Consider the following 17,365-nt stretch of genomic DNA (forward strand, 5'->3'; position numbering starts at 1 on the left):
GTCATAAGAAAATGAGATGTGTATCAAGATCCCAGGTTTGAGTGTTTATTATTGTCTGTAACTGACTCAGAGATGGAATTGTGATGTAGTTATTTTTTAATTAAGGCAAGAATCTCTGGATCAGGTGTAAAAGGTGGTTTATTTGTATGATAGATAGATGTACGTACAGTGGTGCTTGAAAGTTTGTGAACCCTTTAGAATTTTCTATATTTCTGCATAAATATGACCTAAAACAACATCAGATTTTCACACAAGTCCTAAAAGTAGATAAAGAGAACCCAGTTAAACAAATGAGACAAAAATATTATACTCTGTCATTTATTTATTGAGGAAAATGATCCAATATTACATATCTGTGAGTGGCAAAAGTATGTGAACCTTTGCTTTCAGTATCTGGTGTGACCCCCTTGTGCAGCAATAACTGCAACTAAACGTTTGCGGTAACTGTTGATCAGTCCTGCACACCGGCTTGGAGGAATTTTAGCCCATTCCTCCGTACAGAACAGCTTCAACTCTGGGATGTTGGTGGGTTTCCTCACATGAACTGCTCGCTTCAGGTCCTTCCACAACATTTCCATTGGATTAAGGTCAGGACTTTGACTTGGCCATTCCAAGACATTCACTTTATTCTTCTTTAACCATTCTTTGGTAGAACGACTTGTGTGCTTAGGGTCGTTGTCTTGCTGCATGACCCACCTTCTCTTGAGATTCAGTTCATGGACAGATGTCCTGACATTTTCCTTTAGAATTCGCTGGTATAATTCAGAATTCATTGTTCCATCAATGATGGCAAGCCGTCCTGGCCCAGATGCAGCAAAACAGGCCCAAACCATGATACTACCACCACCATGTTTCACAGATGGGATAAGGTTCTTATGCTGGAATGCAGCGTTTTCCTTTCTCCAAACATAACGCTTCTCATTTAAACCAAAAAGTTCTATTTTGGTCTCATCCGTCCACAAAACATTTTTCCAATAGCCTTCTGGCTTGTCCACGTGATCTTTAGCAAACTGCAGACAAGCAGCAATGTTCTTTTTGGAGAGCAGTGGCTTTCTCCTTGCAACCCTGCCATGCACACCATTGTTGTTCAGTGTTCTCCTGATGGTGGACTCATGAACATGAACATTAGCCAATGTGAGAGAGGCCTTCAGTTGCTTAGAAGTTACCCTGGGGTCCTTTGTGACCTCACCGACTATTATACGCCTTGCTCTTGGAGTGATCTTTGTTGGTTGACCACTCCTGGGGAGGGTAACGATGGTCTTGAATTTCCTCCATTTGTACACAATCTGTCTGACTGTAGATTGGTGGAGTCCAAACTCTTTAGAGATGGTTTTGTAACCTTTTACTGCCTGATGAGCTTCAACAACGCTTTTTTTCTGAGGTCCTCAGAAATCTCTTTTGTTCGTGCCATGATACACTTCCACAAACATGTGTTGTGAAGATCAGACTTTGATAGATCCCTGTTCTTTAAATAAAACAGGGTGCCCACTCACACCTGATTGTCATCCCATTGATTGAAAACACCTGACTCTAATTTCCCCTTCAAATTAACTGCTAATCCTAGAGGTTCACATACTTTTGCCACTCACAGATATGTAATATTGGATCATTTTCCTCAATAAATAAATGACCAAGTATAATATTTTCGTCTCATTTGTTTAACTGGGTTCTCTTTATCTACTTTTAAGACTTGTATGAAAATCTGATGATGTTTTAGGTCATATTTATGCAGAAATATAGAAAATTCTAAAGGGTTCACAAACTTTCAAGCACCACTGTACATGCTGAGAGAGATCTTTCTGGTTAAAAAGTGGTGCAAAGCTCAAAAATTTCACTGAAAGGTTGCCGGGTGATGTCATGATGGTTTATAGTGTCGCTGCTGTAACGTAAGCGATAACAGGAACTCGGTTGTTTCACGTACAGTATTTAACTCTAAACAGATGAAAAGTACGTGTTCTGTTTCAGCAGCTGCCGTTCACGGGCGTGTCGGGAAGAACGAATCGGAGATGCTGATCCGGCAGCTGGCGCGGAGTCTCCTGCTCCGTCAGATGGATTGTGGGAATCGGATCGTGGTCCTGAGGGCTCTGAGTGTCGAACCCCAGCCAAAGTCAGGTATCGAGCTCTCGCACTACGCACACACGAAAACCTCACAGTGCTGCTGAGATTCATCGAGAGAGAGGGTTGTGCATTAAAGGTGCTGTAAGTAACTTTTGTGATCAGGAAGGGGGCGTCAACAGAACCCTGAAATTAAGTGAAACAGTTAAAGTGTCTTGTTTTTCAACCTGGGAGTCGTCCAGCGACAAAATGGACACCTCTGTGTTCCTGTGATGAGTGATGTATGTGTTTAATGATTGATTTAAAGTTAATTGAAGTGCGTTGATTCCCTTTCCTCGTCTGAGGTTTTTGAGTTACGAGTTTCAGTCGATTGCAGTGCGTCTAGCTTTGGCTCCGCCCACAGGATGTCTGCTGTAAAGCCCTTCCCGTGCCATAAGGCACATCGGGTGGTGCTGAGCTCCATTTCAGGAGCCCTCAGCTGCTTACAGTGATGGCCGGTCCTCTGGTAACCGCGGGAGTTTGACTCCTGATTCACATCTGGATTGCGGCGCCTCACCAGATGGCAGTAGGTACCATTTTTATGATGGTCTTTGGTATGACCCAACCACGAGTAGAACTCACGATCTCCTGGTTGAGAGGCGGACACGCTAACCACTAGGCTAAGTTGTGGTTTTTTTTTTTTTCTACAACAGTTTTATAAACGTCATATCGCACTCGCAATTCGTAATCGACTTAAAATCTGCAGTAGGCCTTTTTTTTCTTTCTTTTTTTTTTAAAATCATTGTATGTTTTTATAACTGTATTGTAAACAGTGTTTCTTTTGTTTCTTCCAGTGTGCACAGATTCTAATGAGACCAGTTAAAGTTTTGGACACACAAGACTGAATATATATTATTCACTGATTTTAAAACATTTAATAAAGGTGTAGCTTTACTCGAATAATAATAATAAATCTTGGCGTACATTATTGCTATAGAAACAAAAATGGCTGTAGGATAGAGACAAAAATGTATACAAGATGTGATAAGTGTTGGATTTAAGCTCCGCCCACAGTAACCTGGACTCCACCAGCAATAGCCCAGGCTCCACCCACCCAGTCAACCAGTCTCCACCCCAAATCAACACCCACACACCCAGAGTCAACCAGGCTCCCCTCACCCACCCATCTGCAATCAACCGGACTCTACCCACCCAGAGTCAACCAGGCTCCACTTGTATTTAACGAGGCCCCACCCACCCATCTGCAATCAACCAGGCTCCACTCACAATCAATCAGGCCCCACCCACCCACAATCAACCAGGTTCCTCCCGTAATCAACCAGGTTCCTCCCGTAATCAACCAGACCCTGCCCACCCACAATCAGCCAGGCTCCTCCTGTAATCAGCCAGACACCATGCACCCACAATCAACCAGGTTCCTCCTGTAATCAACCAGACTCCACCCACCCACAATCAACCAGGTTCCTCCCATAATCAACCAGACCCCACCCACCCATGCACAGTCAACCAGACCCCACCCAGCCACAATCAACCAAGCTCATTCCGTAATCAATCAGACCCCACCCACAATCAACCAAGCTCCTTCTGTAATCAATCAGACCCCACCCACCCACAATCAACCAGGTTCCTCCCGTAATCAACCAGACCCCACCCACAATCAACCAGGCTCCTCCTGTAATCAACCAGACCCCACCCATCCATGCACAATCAGGCCCCACCCACCCACAATCAACCAGGTTCCTCCCGTAATCAACCAGACCCCACCCACCCACAATCAACCAGGTTCCTCCCGTAGTCAACCAGACCCCACCCACCCACAATCAACCAGGTTCCTCCCGTAATCAACCAGACCCCACCCATCCATGCACAATCAGGCCCCACCCACCCACACTCAACCCCCACCCACCCACACTCAACCCCCACCCACCCACACTCAACCAGGTTCCTCCCGTAATCAACCAGACCCCAACCACCCACACTCAACCAGGTTCCTCCCGTAATCAACCAGACCCCACCCACCCACAATCAACCAGGTTCCTCCCGTGATCAACCAGACCCCACCCACCCACACTCAACCAGGCTCTTCCTGTAATCAACCAGACTCCACCCATCCATGCACAATCAGGCCCCACCCACCCATCCACCCACACTCAACCAGGTTCCTCCCGTAATCAACCAGACCCCACCCACACTCAACCAGGTTCCTCCTGTAATCAACCAGACCCCACCCATCCATGCACAATCAGGCCCCACCCACCCACCCACCCTCAATCAGGTTCCTCCTGTAATCAACCAGACCCCAACCACCCACAATCAACCAGGTTCCTCCTGTAATCAACCAGACCCCACCCACCCACAATCAACCAGGTTCCTCCCGTAATCAACCAGACCCCACCCACCCACCCACCCACCCACCCACAATCAACCAGGTTCCTCCCGTAATCAACCGGACCCCAACCACCCACACTCAACCAGGTTCCTCCCGTAATCAACCAGACCCCACCCACCCACAATCAACCAGGTTCCTCCCGTAATCAACCAGACCCCACCCACCCACAATCAACCAGGTTCCTCCCGTAATCAACCAGACCCCACCCACCCACAATCAACCAGACCCCACCCACCCACAATCAACCAGGTTCCTCCCATAATCAACCAGACCCCACCCACAATCAACCAGGCTCTTCCTGTAATCAACCAGACCCCACCCACCCACAATCAACCAGGCTCTTCCTGTAATCAACCACACCCCAACCACCCACACTCAACCAGGTTCCTCCTGTAATGAACGAGACCCCACCCACGCACGCACAGTCAACCAGATTCCACCCACCCACCCACAATCAACAAGGCTCCCGTAATCAACCAGACCCCACTGACCTGTAATCAACTGGGCCCTACCCACCCACCCCAAATCAACTGTGCTCCGCCCACAATCGAACAGGCTTCACCCACAATTGACCAGGCTCCGCCCACACATCAACCAAGCCCCACCTACAATCGACCAGGCCGACCTAGAGAACACACACAGCACTATAAATGAAGAAAGGATCCAGTTTATATCTGATTATTGCTGAACTTTAAACCTCACACACTGTGTTTTAATGTTGACCTTTGACCCCTGAACGTTACAGATCTAGCGGAGTTTCGTGAGGTTTTCTCCAAGGCCAAGCACATCGCCATCATCACCGGAGCCGGAGTGAGCGCTGAGAGCGGACTGCCCACCTTCAGAGCGGCCAGCGGTCACTGGAGGAAGTGGAAGACGCAGGCGAGTGCTCAGGCACCATCATGACAAATCGGACTTCTAATCCATTTCGGGTTACTTTTAATGCTGCACAACACACTTGGGCGCGTGTTCTGTTCCGTTATAGCAGCCACTGGATAAACAGTCATTCCTTCATCAGATAACCTGTACTATGGGGGGGAACGCAGCACGTCTCTGACATGGGAGACTCCTCCCACATCTCATCTTATTTTCCAGAAAACTTCACATCATCAATAATGGACGTTTTACTTAACGTAGGTGCGTCAAGCGACGCTCACGTATTAGAACCACCGCACTGAAATAAACCCGTGATTCTCGGCTGCACTACTGCCAGAGCTGCAGTGATGGAAAACTAATCGACCAGTCAGATTCGAGTAAATCACGTGAAGAAAGTGAATTAAAAATGTTGAGTGTTAATTTAAACTGAAACTGATAACTCTACTGAAAGAAAATGTTAAATTGCAGCTGATGTCATCAGTCAGGTCAGTGGCTGTAAATATTGGCACCCAGTGTTTGGCTTCATAGGTTTATTTAAAAAAAAAAAAAATCCAGAATTAATATAAGCCATTATTAGTTTGGTTTATTAATGTAGAATTATTTTAATATTAATTAATGCATGAATAATACATTTGGTTAGAGTTGAGCTCAGAATGCAAATCTGTTGGATTTAATTTTTTTATTAATATATACGGTAATGTGGAAAAGTCTTGGCACCCTATATAGGTGCTTTTTTTTTTTTTTTCCCCCCCTCTCATACAAGTTTTGTTAAAGGTCCCATGGCATGGTGGTTTGTTGATGCTTTAAACGGGCTCGTGGAGGTTTCCGGATGTTATATCCGCAGCCTTTCTCGAAATGAACCCTCGGCACGTAGATATAGCCTCCTGGGAGAAAGCCCCATTTCAGCGCTTTTCCCAGTGCGTCGTTTTGCTAATGAGAAGCAGGAGGCGGGGAAGGGTAGAGGGTGGGGGCGGGCCATGGGGGGAGGGGCTTGACCAAGCTGCGCGCACACATACTCGCTGCTATCAGCACCTGTAGCCACGCTGCTAAGACAAAACCCCGTTCTCCCTCGGACTCCTTTCGTAAACTCAACGTGACACAGAGAACAGAGAGTGAGAGTGTTCGGAGTGGTAGTTTACGAACGTATAATACCCTAGGCTTGAACACGCACTCCATAACCAAAGAGGATAGAAGCAGCAACTACAGCAACATAGCGCTTATCCAACAGAAGACATGCATTGCGGAGCAATAGTCAAACACAAGCTCATAAGTTACAGTCAATTTCCAGACTAAACTCAGTTTAACAGAGCATGCTGCATGCTCTTTAGTTTTGTAGCACAGATTACCTGGCTAACTGCAGGAAGTGGTTAGCTGCACAGCTAATGTAGCCATTGCAAGGCTAACGTGGCACCGATTTTAAAACACAGCAAAACGACTTAACAGTAATACACTTACTTGTTCGGTGTTTGTGGCTGATGCAGCAGGGATGCTTGGTACGGACCCAGGCTTCAGTGACAGTTGATGTGCAAAACCTGCCCTGTACTGTCCCAAGTTGTGGAAACATTCCTCAGGAAAATGCTTCCGACAAACATACACCGTCTTAGGTAGACTCGACGGCGTATTATTGGAGTAAATAAAATTAAGCCACTGCGTCTTCAGGGGCTCTCCCGTCGGCAGTAAAAACAGACTCCTTTCTGTGTTGTCACATCCACGTACAGCGCAATTTCCATGTTTCGCTCGCTTAGGTGATGCCATGTTGTTGTGTCCTCTATGGTCTCCTCACTACAACTGGGCGGGCAATTCATACAGTGGGTGGGAATCCAGAGGGGGCGCGTGGGGATCATCTCCCTTGCTGACGTAGTAAAGGGAAGAGTTTATCAACGCGCCGTTTTGACGCGCCATTCTCAAATGTTGGGCATAGTTTGGTTTACACATTATGAAATTTCTAGCCACTGGGGTGACTTAAGAAGGTCAGAGGAACTCATTTTAATGTTAAAAAACCTCAGAAAGTGAAAATTTCATGCCATGGGACCTTTAAAGATTTCTGTTTTATGACACGTACATCCATAAGAGAGCACTTTTCAGATTAAAAAAGAAAACATAATGGAGGTTGTTGGGTTTTGGGGGCAAAATTAAGACGCAAGTGTGACAGTGTCCAGAAGAACTGTGGCTGGGACTGTGTGTGTGTGTGTCTATTTAAAATTTGCTATGCCTGAGCATTATTATTACACGTTCCTTTTTGCAGGATCTGGCAACCCCACAGGCGTTCTCCCGTAACTCGTCGCGCGTGTGGGAGTTTTATCATTACTGGAGGGAGTTGGCGCTGAAGGCTAAACCCAGTGCTGCTCACGTGGCCGTCGCCGAGTGCGAGGCCCGTCTCAGACAGCAGGGCCGCGCCGTGGTGGTGATCACGCAGAACACGGACGAGCTGCACCGCCGAGCCGGCAGTAAACACATCCTCGAGGTCCACGGTGAGCCTCAGTGCTGCTCACGTACTCTGCATCATCCAGTATGCGTGTTGATTTTGATTGACGGCGTGTGTTTACAGGAAGTCTCTTCAGGACCCGGTGTCTGAGCTGTGGAGACGTGGACGTGAATCATCACAGCCCTATCTGTGCTGCTCTGGAGGGGAAAGGGTAACGGACTCCTGCTTCTTACACTCACTCGCCTGTTTAGATTGGATCAGGGGTGTCCAAACAGGGTGCGGATTAGAACACACAAGGCAGGGCTCGACATTAACAGTAGCCCGATTGCCCGGGGCAACCATTCAATAGATTCGGACAACCAGACTCTCACAAATGCTTGCCCGATCGGGCAACTACCCAAATGTGTCAACTTGCGTGAAAAACGATGTTTATTCGTTCATATTATGATGAAATTCCATCAGGATTTGCGATTGTTTGACTCGTAAAGACCGCGTCCATGTTATCATTACGGGATGCTCAACAACTAGCGGAATTCACATTTGCACATCGCGGGCTCGCAATGCAGTTTCCCATTGCTAATAATTATCGCGTAGTGCATATTCAGTGTTCTATTCAGACCCTCCAGGATTTCGCGATGTTGCGATTTTCAACTTCAACGCGAATTCAGGGCGGTGTTGCAATTGTATCCAATCGCCGCAACTTTCCCGCAAGTTTGACCAATCGTTGGCGACGTCTTGAGGTGACGTCGACAAACTACCTTCCGCCTTACTTCCGTGTATACGTTCAAGAGAAGCAGCATGCGCACAGTGTTGCCAGATTGGGCGGTTTTAAGTGCATTTTGGCGGGTTTTGAACATATTTTGGGCTGGAAAACGTCAGCAGTATCTGGCAACACTGTGTGAGTCAGTGTTTATGTAGGCTTAAATTCTGTTACTGAAAGTGTTATGTTTACTGTGCGCACTTTACATTATTTTTTACTTAATACAAGAAATTAATGGACGCCAACATTTTTGCCAAAATGGAATTTTATTTTCCATTGTTTAGGCAGCTTCAGCATCATACTGTGAGATTCTGTTCCAATTGTTTTTTTTTTTTCTTCTATGAAGCCTGAGCCATTTATTTTATTAGTTTATAATTATTGTTTAATTTAGTCTTCAGGAGAGACTGCCTGCACACAGTACTAGTATTAGTAGTGTTTTTTTTCTTACATGAAAGCTGAGGGGCGGCACGGTGGTGTAGTGGTTAGCGCTGTCGCCTCACAGCAAGAAGGTCCTGGGTTCGAGCCCCGTGGCCGGCGAGGGCCTTTCTGTGTGGAGTTTGCATGTTCTCCCCGTGTCCGCGTGGGTTTCCTCCGGGTGCTCCGGTTTCCCCCACAGTCCAAAGACATGCAGGTTAGGTTAACTGGCGACTCTAAATTGACCGTAGGTGTAAATGTGAGTGTGAATGGTTGTCTGTGTCTGTGTCAGCCCTGTGATGACCTGGCGACTTGTCCAGGGTGTACCCCGCCTTTCGCCCGTAGTCAGCTGGGATAGGCTCCAGCTTGCCTGCGACCCTGTAGAAGGATAAAGCAGCTACAGATAATGAGATGAGATGAAAGCTGAGGCATTTATATTATATTTTAAGGTAACTTCATGTTGTGCTGTGAGGTTCTCTGCACTTTAACTTTTGAACCAACAGGTGCATTTGGATAAGTAAAGCCTATTTTTCTGCATTTTTGTAGTCCTGGTAATCTTTTATATTGGTAAAGTTGTTTATAGGACCATTTCTCAGTGTCTTTTTGTTTTTTTAATCAATAGTTTTTCAGTAATAACTTAATATTTAACATATCACTCAATTTTAATCACAAAAAGAGAAAATCGCAACTTTCACTTCCTCACGCAATGTAATCGCAACAAAAACCTAAAAAACACCGCAACTTTCATCGCAATTTTTTGGAAACCCCTGCAACATCAGACGTTTTAGCCCGCAACAATCACAAAAAAGGCCCGCGGAATCCTAATAAATAAAAAAATATATATGTAATATTTGGGCAACCATGTTCTGAGTTCGGGCAACCAGATTTCTACAAATGGTTGCCCGAATGGACAACCATGTCTCAAAGCTAACGTAGAGCCCTGCAAGGGCCCGTCAGCAGTACTGAATTTCCAGGGGATCACCTGGAAGCGTAAATAATGATTAGCTTTATTAATACTCCTTTTCATCTTCTGAATATTTCCTGCAACGCCCATGACTGAATAAAAAAAAAAAACTCCTGCAGGTGAGCAAGCTATGTTCGTACAGTCTGCTGCCACCGTGTGGTGAAAGGAGGAATTGCAGCCTGTGGCTGCTGATCATACTGACCGAGAAGTCACAGGTTAGGGAACTGACCATCCATCCGCGGGTGGGGTTTGGGCCGGGACTCTGGACACCCCTGGTTTAGATGTAGTTGAGTTCTGAGAGACGGTGAGCTCCATGTGTTTAATTCCTCTTACAGTGATCCAGATCCAAACTGCACTGATGCCAACATTCCTGTAGGACATTTACCAAGGTACGATACGAGCTTCCTGGGACAGGTAACGTGCTGATAAACAAACAAGATGCATAATAATTTGTTGCTGTTTTTCATTGTTTATTAACGTTGTAAAACCAAGTTACATTTAGAATGGAAACTGTAGGGCTTAGTACATTGAAAAATAAATAATAATAAAACAAAGAAATAATTGGTGGTGGTATTTTGATTTAAAAATGATTATCTTAAGGATGAAAAATGCAGGATTTGGCAAATAAACAAACATGTACAGTGGCATGCAAAAGTTTGGGCACCCTTGCTGAAAACGTCTGTTACTATGAATAGTTAAGTGAGCAGAAGATGAACTGATCACCAAAAGGCATAAAGGTAAAGACGAGACATTTTCTTTTCAGCATTTTATGCAGGATTTGTGTATTATTTTTGTTTTGTACAATTGGAGAGTGAAAAAAGAAAAGGAACACTATGTGAAAGTTTGGGCACCCCAATACAGATTTCAAAGCTGTATAAATTCTCTGACTCCTCAAACTCGTCCCTAAAATCAACAGCCATGGGCTCCTCTAAGCAACTCCCTCGCATTCTGAATAATAAAATAATTGACGCTCACAAAGCAGGAGAAGGCTACAAGAATGTAGCAAAGTGTTTTCAGGTAGCTGTTTCCTCAGATTGTAATGTTATTAAGAAATGGCAGTTAACAGAAACGGTGGAGATCAAGGTGAGGTCTGGAAGATGAAGAAAACTTTCTGAAAAAACTGCTGGTTGGATTGCTAGAAAGGCAAATAAAAACCCCTGTTTGACTGCAAAAGACCTTCAGAAAGATTTAGCAGACCCTGGAGTGGTGGTGCACTGTTCTACTATGCAGCGACACCTGAACAAATATGACCTTCATGGGAGAGTCATCAGAAGAAAACCCTTCCTGCGTCCAAGCCACAAAATTCAGCATCTGAAGTTTGCAAATGAACATCTAAATAAGCCTGATGCATTTTGGAAACAAAATAGAACTTTTTGGCCACAATGTGCAAAGGTATGTTTGGAGAAAAAAGGGTGGCAAATTCCAGGAAAAGAACACCTCTCCAACTCTGAAGCAGGGTGTGGGTCGATCATGCTTTGGGGTTGTGTTGCAGCCAGTGGCACAGGGCACATTTCATTGGTCGAGGGAAGCATGGATTCGAATAAATACCAGCAAATTCTGGAAGCAAACATCACACCATCTGTAAAAAAGTTGAAGTTAAAAAGAGGATGGGTCCTACAATAAGCCGATGATCCAAAACACACCTCAAAATCTACAATGGAATACCTCAAGAGGCCCAAGCTGAAGGTTTTGCCCGGGCCCTCACAGTCCCCTGACCTAAACATCATTGAAAATCTGTGGATAAATCTCAAAAGAGCAGTGCATGCAAGACAGCCCAAGAAACTTGTAGAACTGGAAGCCTTTTGCAAGGACGAATGTGTGAAAATCCCCCAGGTAAGAACTGAAAGATTATTATCTGCCTACAAAAAGTGTTTATAAGCTGTGATACTTGCCAAAAGGGGCGTTACTAGGTACTAACCATGTAGAGTGCCCAAACTTTTGCTTAGGGGCCCTTTCCCTTTTTTTTTTTTTTCATTTTGAAAATGTAAAAGATGAAAATAAAAAAAAAAAAATAGTTTTTGCTTAAAATATAAAGGGAATGAGTCATCTTTAACTTTATGCCTTTTGGAGATCATTTCATCTTCAGCTTGCTTAACTGTTCACAGTAAGAGCAATTTTGACCAGGGGTGCACAAACTTTTGCAGACCACTGAATACAATAAATAAATATTAATAAAAGTCATTAATAATAAAATATTTTTTAACAATTTACTGATGGAAAAAATGCAGGGCTTAAAATAGACATGTATACAGTAATTAAACAATAAAGTGTGTTGCTGTTTTTCATTATTAATATATATATTTTTAAATCAAGTTACATAAATGTAAATTGCAGTCAGGGTTTAAAAAATAAATATAAAATATTAATGAAACAGTAGGAGTAGGAATAATAATTGTTGCTGTTTAAATTTTTTTTAAATCAAGTCACAATAATGTAAAATGTAGGGATAAATAAATATTAATAAACCAGTAGTCATAATGTTTTTTTATTCAAATAACATTAAGGATGGAAAAAATGCAAGGCTTAAAAAATAAACATGTAAACAATTGTTTTTCATTATCGATTAATTTTTTAAAACTCAAGTTACATTAATAATAATAAAAAAAATGCAGAGCTTAGTAAATAAATATAAAACATTAATAAAACATATAAACGGGTGTTAATGTTCTTGTTTTAATTAGTTGTTTTAAAAAAAAAGAGAGAAATGCAGGGCTTAGTAAATAAATAAATAAACGTATATTATAATAATAATAATAATAACAAGAATAAGCCATTCTTAAAAAAAAAAGCTTTGTCTTTCAACCTGCTGTAGCGCATAATACTGTAGCTTTTAATCTGTGTAGATAAATTAAGTAAAGGCTAACTACTGCAGTGTGAAATTAATTTCAGTAAATAAATGTCATTTCTTCAAAATATTTCGTTTAACTGCTGGTGAGGATTTTTGTGACGAAACGGGACGTTACTGTACCGGACAAACCGTAGACGCGATCTCTTCAGAAGTGCAAAATACATTAAATCTCGTCCCGTTTATCCGTCATTTCTGATTTTGTCACGAGTTTAAAAGAAATATTGAAAAGTTTCTGGTCATTTTAAACATTTTTACAATTTTTTTTTTTAGTGAATGGTAGAAGATGCGTTGAGTTTAAGGACTGATGTGATGTGATTTAAAGCAGAATTCATTTGAATTTAATTTTGAATTTGAATTTATTTTTATTTCGAACATGTATAAAAAATGTATGTAACTACCGTATTTTCCGGACTATACGTCGCTCCGGAGTTTAAGTCGCATCAGCCAAAAAATGCATTATGAAGACAAAAAAAAACATATATACGTCGCACCGGACTATAAGTCGCACTTTTTTGAAGGGTTATTCTATCCATAGAATCTGTGATTGTATCTGATAAGCGGCGCGTGGTTACTGCGCGACTGCATTGCTTATTTAATAAACGAACTGAGCAGTGATAACGCGCCCTTTGCCCTGTAAGTAGCCTAGTCTGATTATTTTAAATATCTACTACTATCTTTAATACTATCACTATCGTTATTACTAATAGCCTATATTATTATTATAACTAATATTAGTAGCCTATTACTGATGCATTAATCAGTTTGCTTTTAGAATATTTTTACCGGTAGGGCTTATTATCGCCCCATGGCTCTTTCATCTGTGTTATTAAAGCTGTAGTCATCATCGAGGAGTGTCATTCTTCATTTTTGTCGAATTTTATTTCATTAAATCAGAGGTCAAGTAGGCTATAGGTATATCATCTCCAAAGACAACCGTCTAGTGAAAAAAAAACAACAACCGCTTTTAAATCCCCTACTTAAATCCTTAAAAAGAGTAATTTAACTCATGTCTTGTGTGATCTGATCTCCAATGGTGAAATAAACCGGTTGTGATATGAGTAGTCTGTTATTTTAGAAGATAAATTTAATATATAATTTAATATATAGCCTAATAAAAATAATATTTTATAACATATCACGACATATTACTGTCTGTAACTGTTCGTCACTAAAGCGTTTTCTAAGATCATAATGTCTGATATTATTATTTTTTTTTTACACACACAATAAGCGCGTGTGCGTAAAGTTATAGTAAACCACCCCCCGCCTTTTTTTTTTTTTTTGAGTCGCCGGACCCACCCACCTCCTGCGTTCCGGGACCTCCCACTTCACAAATTAAGCACTGCCTAAAATCATTACATAACTTATTTAAATAACTATAGCCCTATCATTAATAATAAAACACAGGTCAATCAAGCTGGCGATTTCACTCCAAATCAGCAAATCCATTGAATTCCTCATCCTCGGTGTCGCTTCTGAACAACTCTGCCTCCAGTGGCAGACGAAGCGCCGTTTCCTCTTCTTCTGCGTGGCTGTCGTCAGACTCAGCATCAGCTCCAGTTATTCCGCGGTGAAAAAAAAAAAACATATATACGTCGCACCGGAGTATAAGTCGCATGGCTAGCCGAACCATGAAAAAAAGTGCGACTTATAGTCCGAAAAATACGGTAATTTGTACATACAAAAGAAAGAAAACGAGAAATTAAAAAAAATCAATAAAATAACCTAAAGAGCTAAGACATTACAAAACACCGCACATTGTTCGAAAAAGGAGTGGGAAGAAGTACAATACTTTTTTAAATATCCCACCCCTTTTTAACTACCCCGAAATCCAAACTACATTAATACACCTATAAAAATATATACCATATATACACTTCATGAATATCTATATAAATACATAATTACAAAAATAAATATATACTACATACCATATATGTGACCCCTCACCAAATCCAGGGACACATGTCGGCCGAAACGAATCCGAGATAATCGCAAAAGAAGCATTTTTTTTTCGAAATTTGTGATTTTTGTTTTTTTCCATCATGTGCATGTTGAGATCTTGAAGAATGCAATCAGTATTTCAGATAATAGATTGTTTTGTTGGAAAAGCATACATTTTTTGTTGCAAATTGTCTCGTTTTTGTCAGGACTGTAGCCTGCTGGGGGGTGTGGGTAAATTACCATATGGGCCATTCACATGATTTAAGTCTTTTGTTTTTTTTTTCGCGAATCAGCTGTATGATACGAGCTGAGCTCGTGGCTACTTAACTGCATACAGGCGTGTGATTTCACTATGGAATGAGGAAGCTAAACAGAGCGCAGAGGAGCTGACACACCGCGAAGCAAACAGACGCACGGTATTTACATCGGAGATCACCATTTCTAGCAAAAAAAAAACGCAACCCCGTTTTCCAGATTGAATGGAATACTTGAATGATCGGATGATACACGGACCGTTCTAGGACTACATTCCATCGGAGGCATTGGTGTGTGCAAGGCGCCGTTTCTCTTTCTGATGGGGTGAGTTTATTAATCTAAGGCTGTGTGGTTATTTTTGCATGTAACGGAGAGTGTTGTGGTTTGGTTAAGCCTAGGTCACAACCGGACGTACGATTTTTTGGCCGTGCGATTTTTGGCATTTCCCAAATCGCTGCAGTTTTTTTTTTTTTTTTGTTCACGGAGAAAGACGCGCGTTGGCCATAAGTTTGTCTTGCAACCTGAAAAAAACGTAAGGGCCCGTAGAGTTTGTTTGATATGACAAAGAACCTCTGCGGCTCGAAAATCAGCGCATCACACGCGCGCTCTCCGTGCGTTTCTTGCATGTAGACCGGCCGTAGGAGCACGTACCGTACGGCCGGTTGTGACCAAGGCTTTACATGAAACTAGCATTGTGTTAGTTGTGTCATCATCGTGCTATCTTTCTTTCTTACGGTGTGAGTAATTTTTCAACCACAAAACGTTAAAGTATACTTTAGGACTTATTTTTGTACTTCATAATTGTGTTCGGCATACTTTGCATGGAAGGAAAATTGACATGGTGATCTTTGTTTACATGAAAGTAGTATCGTGCTAGCTAGTAGGGGGCAGGGCTTTCCTTAATGTCATGCAAATGAGCACCATTATGTGCCCGCCCTGCACCCAGAGTAGCTGAGATGGAAAACTTTGAGGGCGATTTTCTCCCTTTTCTGTTTTAAGAAGTATACACTTTCAAAAGGCCACACATTCTTCAAATATTGTCAGATCTCCACATGGAAGGCATCATTGGAAAGCTTAGAAACTGTACTTTCTGAATCTGTCAATAACTCAAAATGCCCCCGGGCCGACATGCGTCCCTGGATTCTGTCATCTGCCACATATATATACACTTCATAAATATCTATATAAATATATAATTACAAAAATAAATATATACTACATACCTATCCCTGTAAATATGAATATATAAACTATCCCCATAAATAAATATATACCATATATACCATTCATGATGACAGATATCGATTAAAAATCAGTTCTGTGAAACCCTGCGGTCAATGTCTGTAATACATCAGAGCTCCACTAGATGGCAGCATGATTTTACACGTGATACTCAATGGGTTTCTGCAGCAGGAAGTAGCTTTCACAGGATCACGTTACTTTCACAAAAGCAGCGATGATGTCCGCGTTGAATCCTGTTTAAGTAAAGCCCTTAAAGAGGAAACACGGTGAGAGAATGTTTTTGGATTCGTGACTAAACCGACCGGAGTTTATCAGGAATAACGTTTCTCGTTTGAAAGGTGGCGTGTTGAAGTTTTGTGAAGTGTTTGACAGCTAAAAGGTGTTAATCCGGAGTCGGCGGCCGTCGATGTGGTGTTTGCTTTGTGCTGCAGGTGCGATGAGAGAGGCTGTGACGGGCTCCTGAGGCCGGACGTGATCTGGTTCGGGGAGACGCTCGACTCGCACGTCCTCACCAAGGTGGAGAAAGAGCTGGACGCCTGCGACCTCTGCCTGCTGGTGAGATCACGCCGCCTCGCGCCACTCTTTAAACCTTGAGCGCTGATTAATAACGGTGCGAGCTCGGGGTGGAATAAACCTGCCGCTCAATTTTAACAAGGGATCGATCCTGATTTTTTTTTTTTTTTTTTTTCCCCGAATGAACCTGAAGCCCTACTCGGGCGGGATTAGTTTATCAAATCTCGGCGAATGTAGCCACGCCCAAATCCATCGTGCTAGTTTTGTTTCTAAACCGACTGCACAGTCCTGAAAAATTACACCGTGCTTTTATTTCTTTTTCTTTTTTTTTTTAAATCTATGGTCGGGTCCAAAAATGCATAAGTATTGGCGCCCTTGATGAATTATGAAAATACCTTTTTTTTTTTTTTTTTTTTTAATCGGATAAATTAGACATAGATTTATTCAAAGAAAGAAAAGGTGTCATAATTGTCGGCACCCCTGCATTTATTTCTTCGTGCAGCCTATCTTTGCTAAGCTAATTCACCCTGGATGGACTGAGTTGACTGCATGTCCTATCCAAATTCATATATTGATAAATACTGTTTTCCTGCTTTTTTTTTTTCCCCCTCAATATGAAGATTTTCCTTAAAGTGCTGATGACACGTTTTTGACATCTTTGGCGATGTTTTATAACATAAAAA

General features: G+C 42.4%; 1 protein-coding gene across 4 annotated transcripts in view; it reads left to right on the plus strand.

The window, feature by feature from the left end:
* Positions 1-17,365, plus strand: part of LOC132881512 (NAD-dependent protein deacylase sirtuin-5, mitochondrial) — a 96,145-nt gene that overhangs the window by 5,541 nt on the left and 73,239 nt on the right. For 3 of the 4 annotated variants that reach the window (XR_009654054.1, XR_009654055.1, XM_060914050.1), the window contains exons 2-7: positions 1,966-2,112; positions 5,190-5,323; positions 7,563-7,788; positions 7,866-7,953; positions 10,216-10,269; positions 16,601-16,724. Coding sequence is in view for 2 of the 4 variants with exons in the window: in XM_060914050.1 (XP_060770033.1) it covers positions 2,007-2,112; positions 5,190-5,323; positions 7,563-7,788; positions 7,866-7,953; positions 10,216-10,269; positions 16,601-16,724 (732 nt within the window). In the remaining 2 variants the exon portion in view is untranslated. The remainder of the gene's footprint in view (positions 1-1,965; positions 2,113-5,189; positions 5,324-7,562; positions 7,789-7,865; positions 7,954-10,215; positions 10,270-16,600; positions 16,725-17,365) is intronic. The other variant, XM_060914058.1, reaches the window with a different exon arrangement.

This window comes from Neoarius graeffei, chromosome 1 (genome assembly GCF_027579695.1).
Source record: "Neoarius graeffei isolate fNeoGra1 chromosome 1, fNeoGra1.pri, whole genome shotgun sequence".
Lineage (NCBI taxonomy): Eukaryota > Metazoa > Chordata > Actinopteri > Siluriformes > Ariidae > Neoarius > Neoarius graeffei.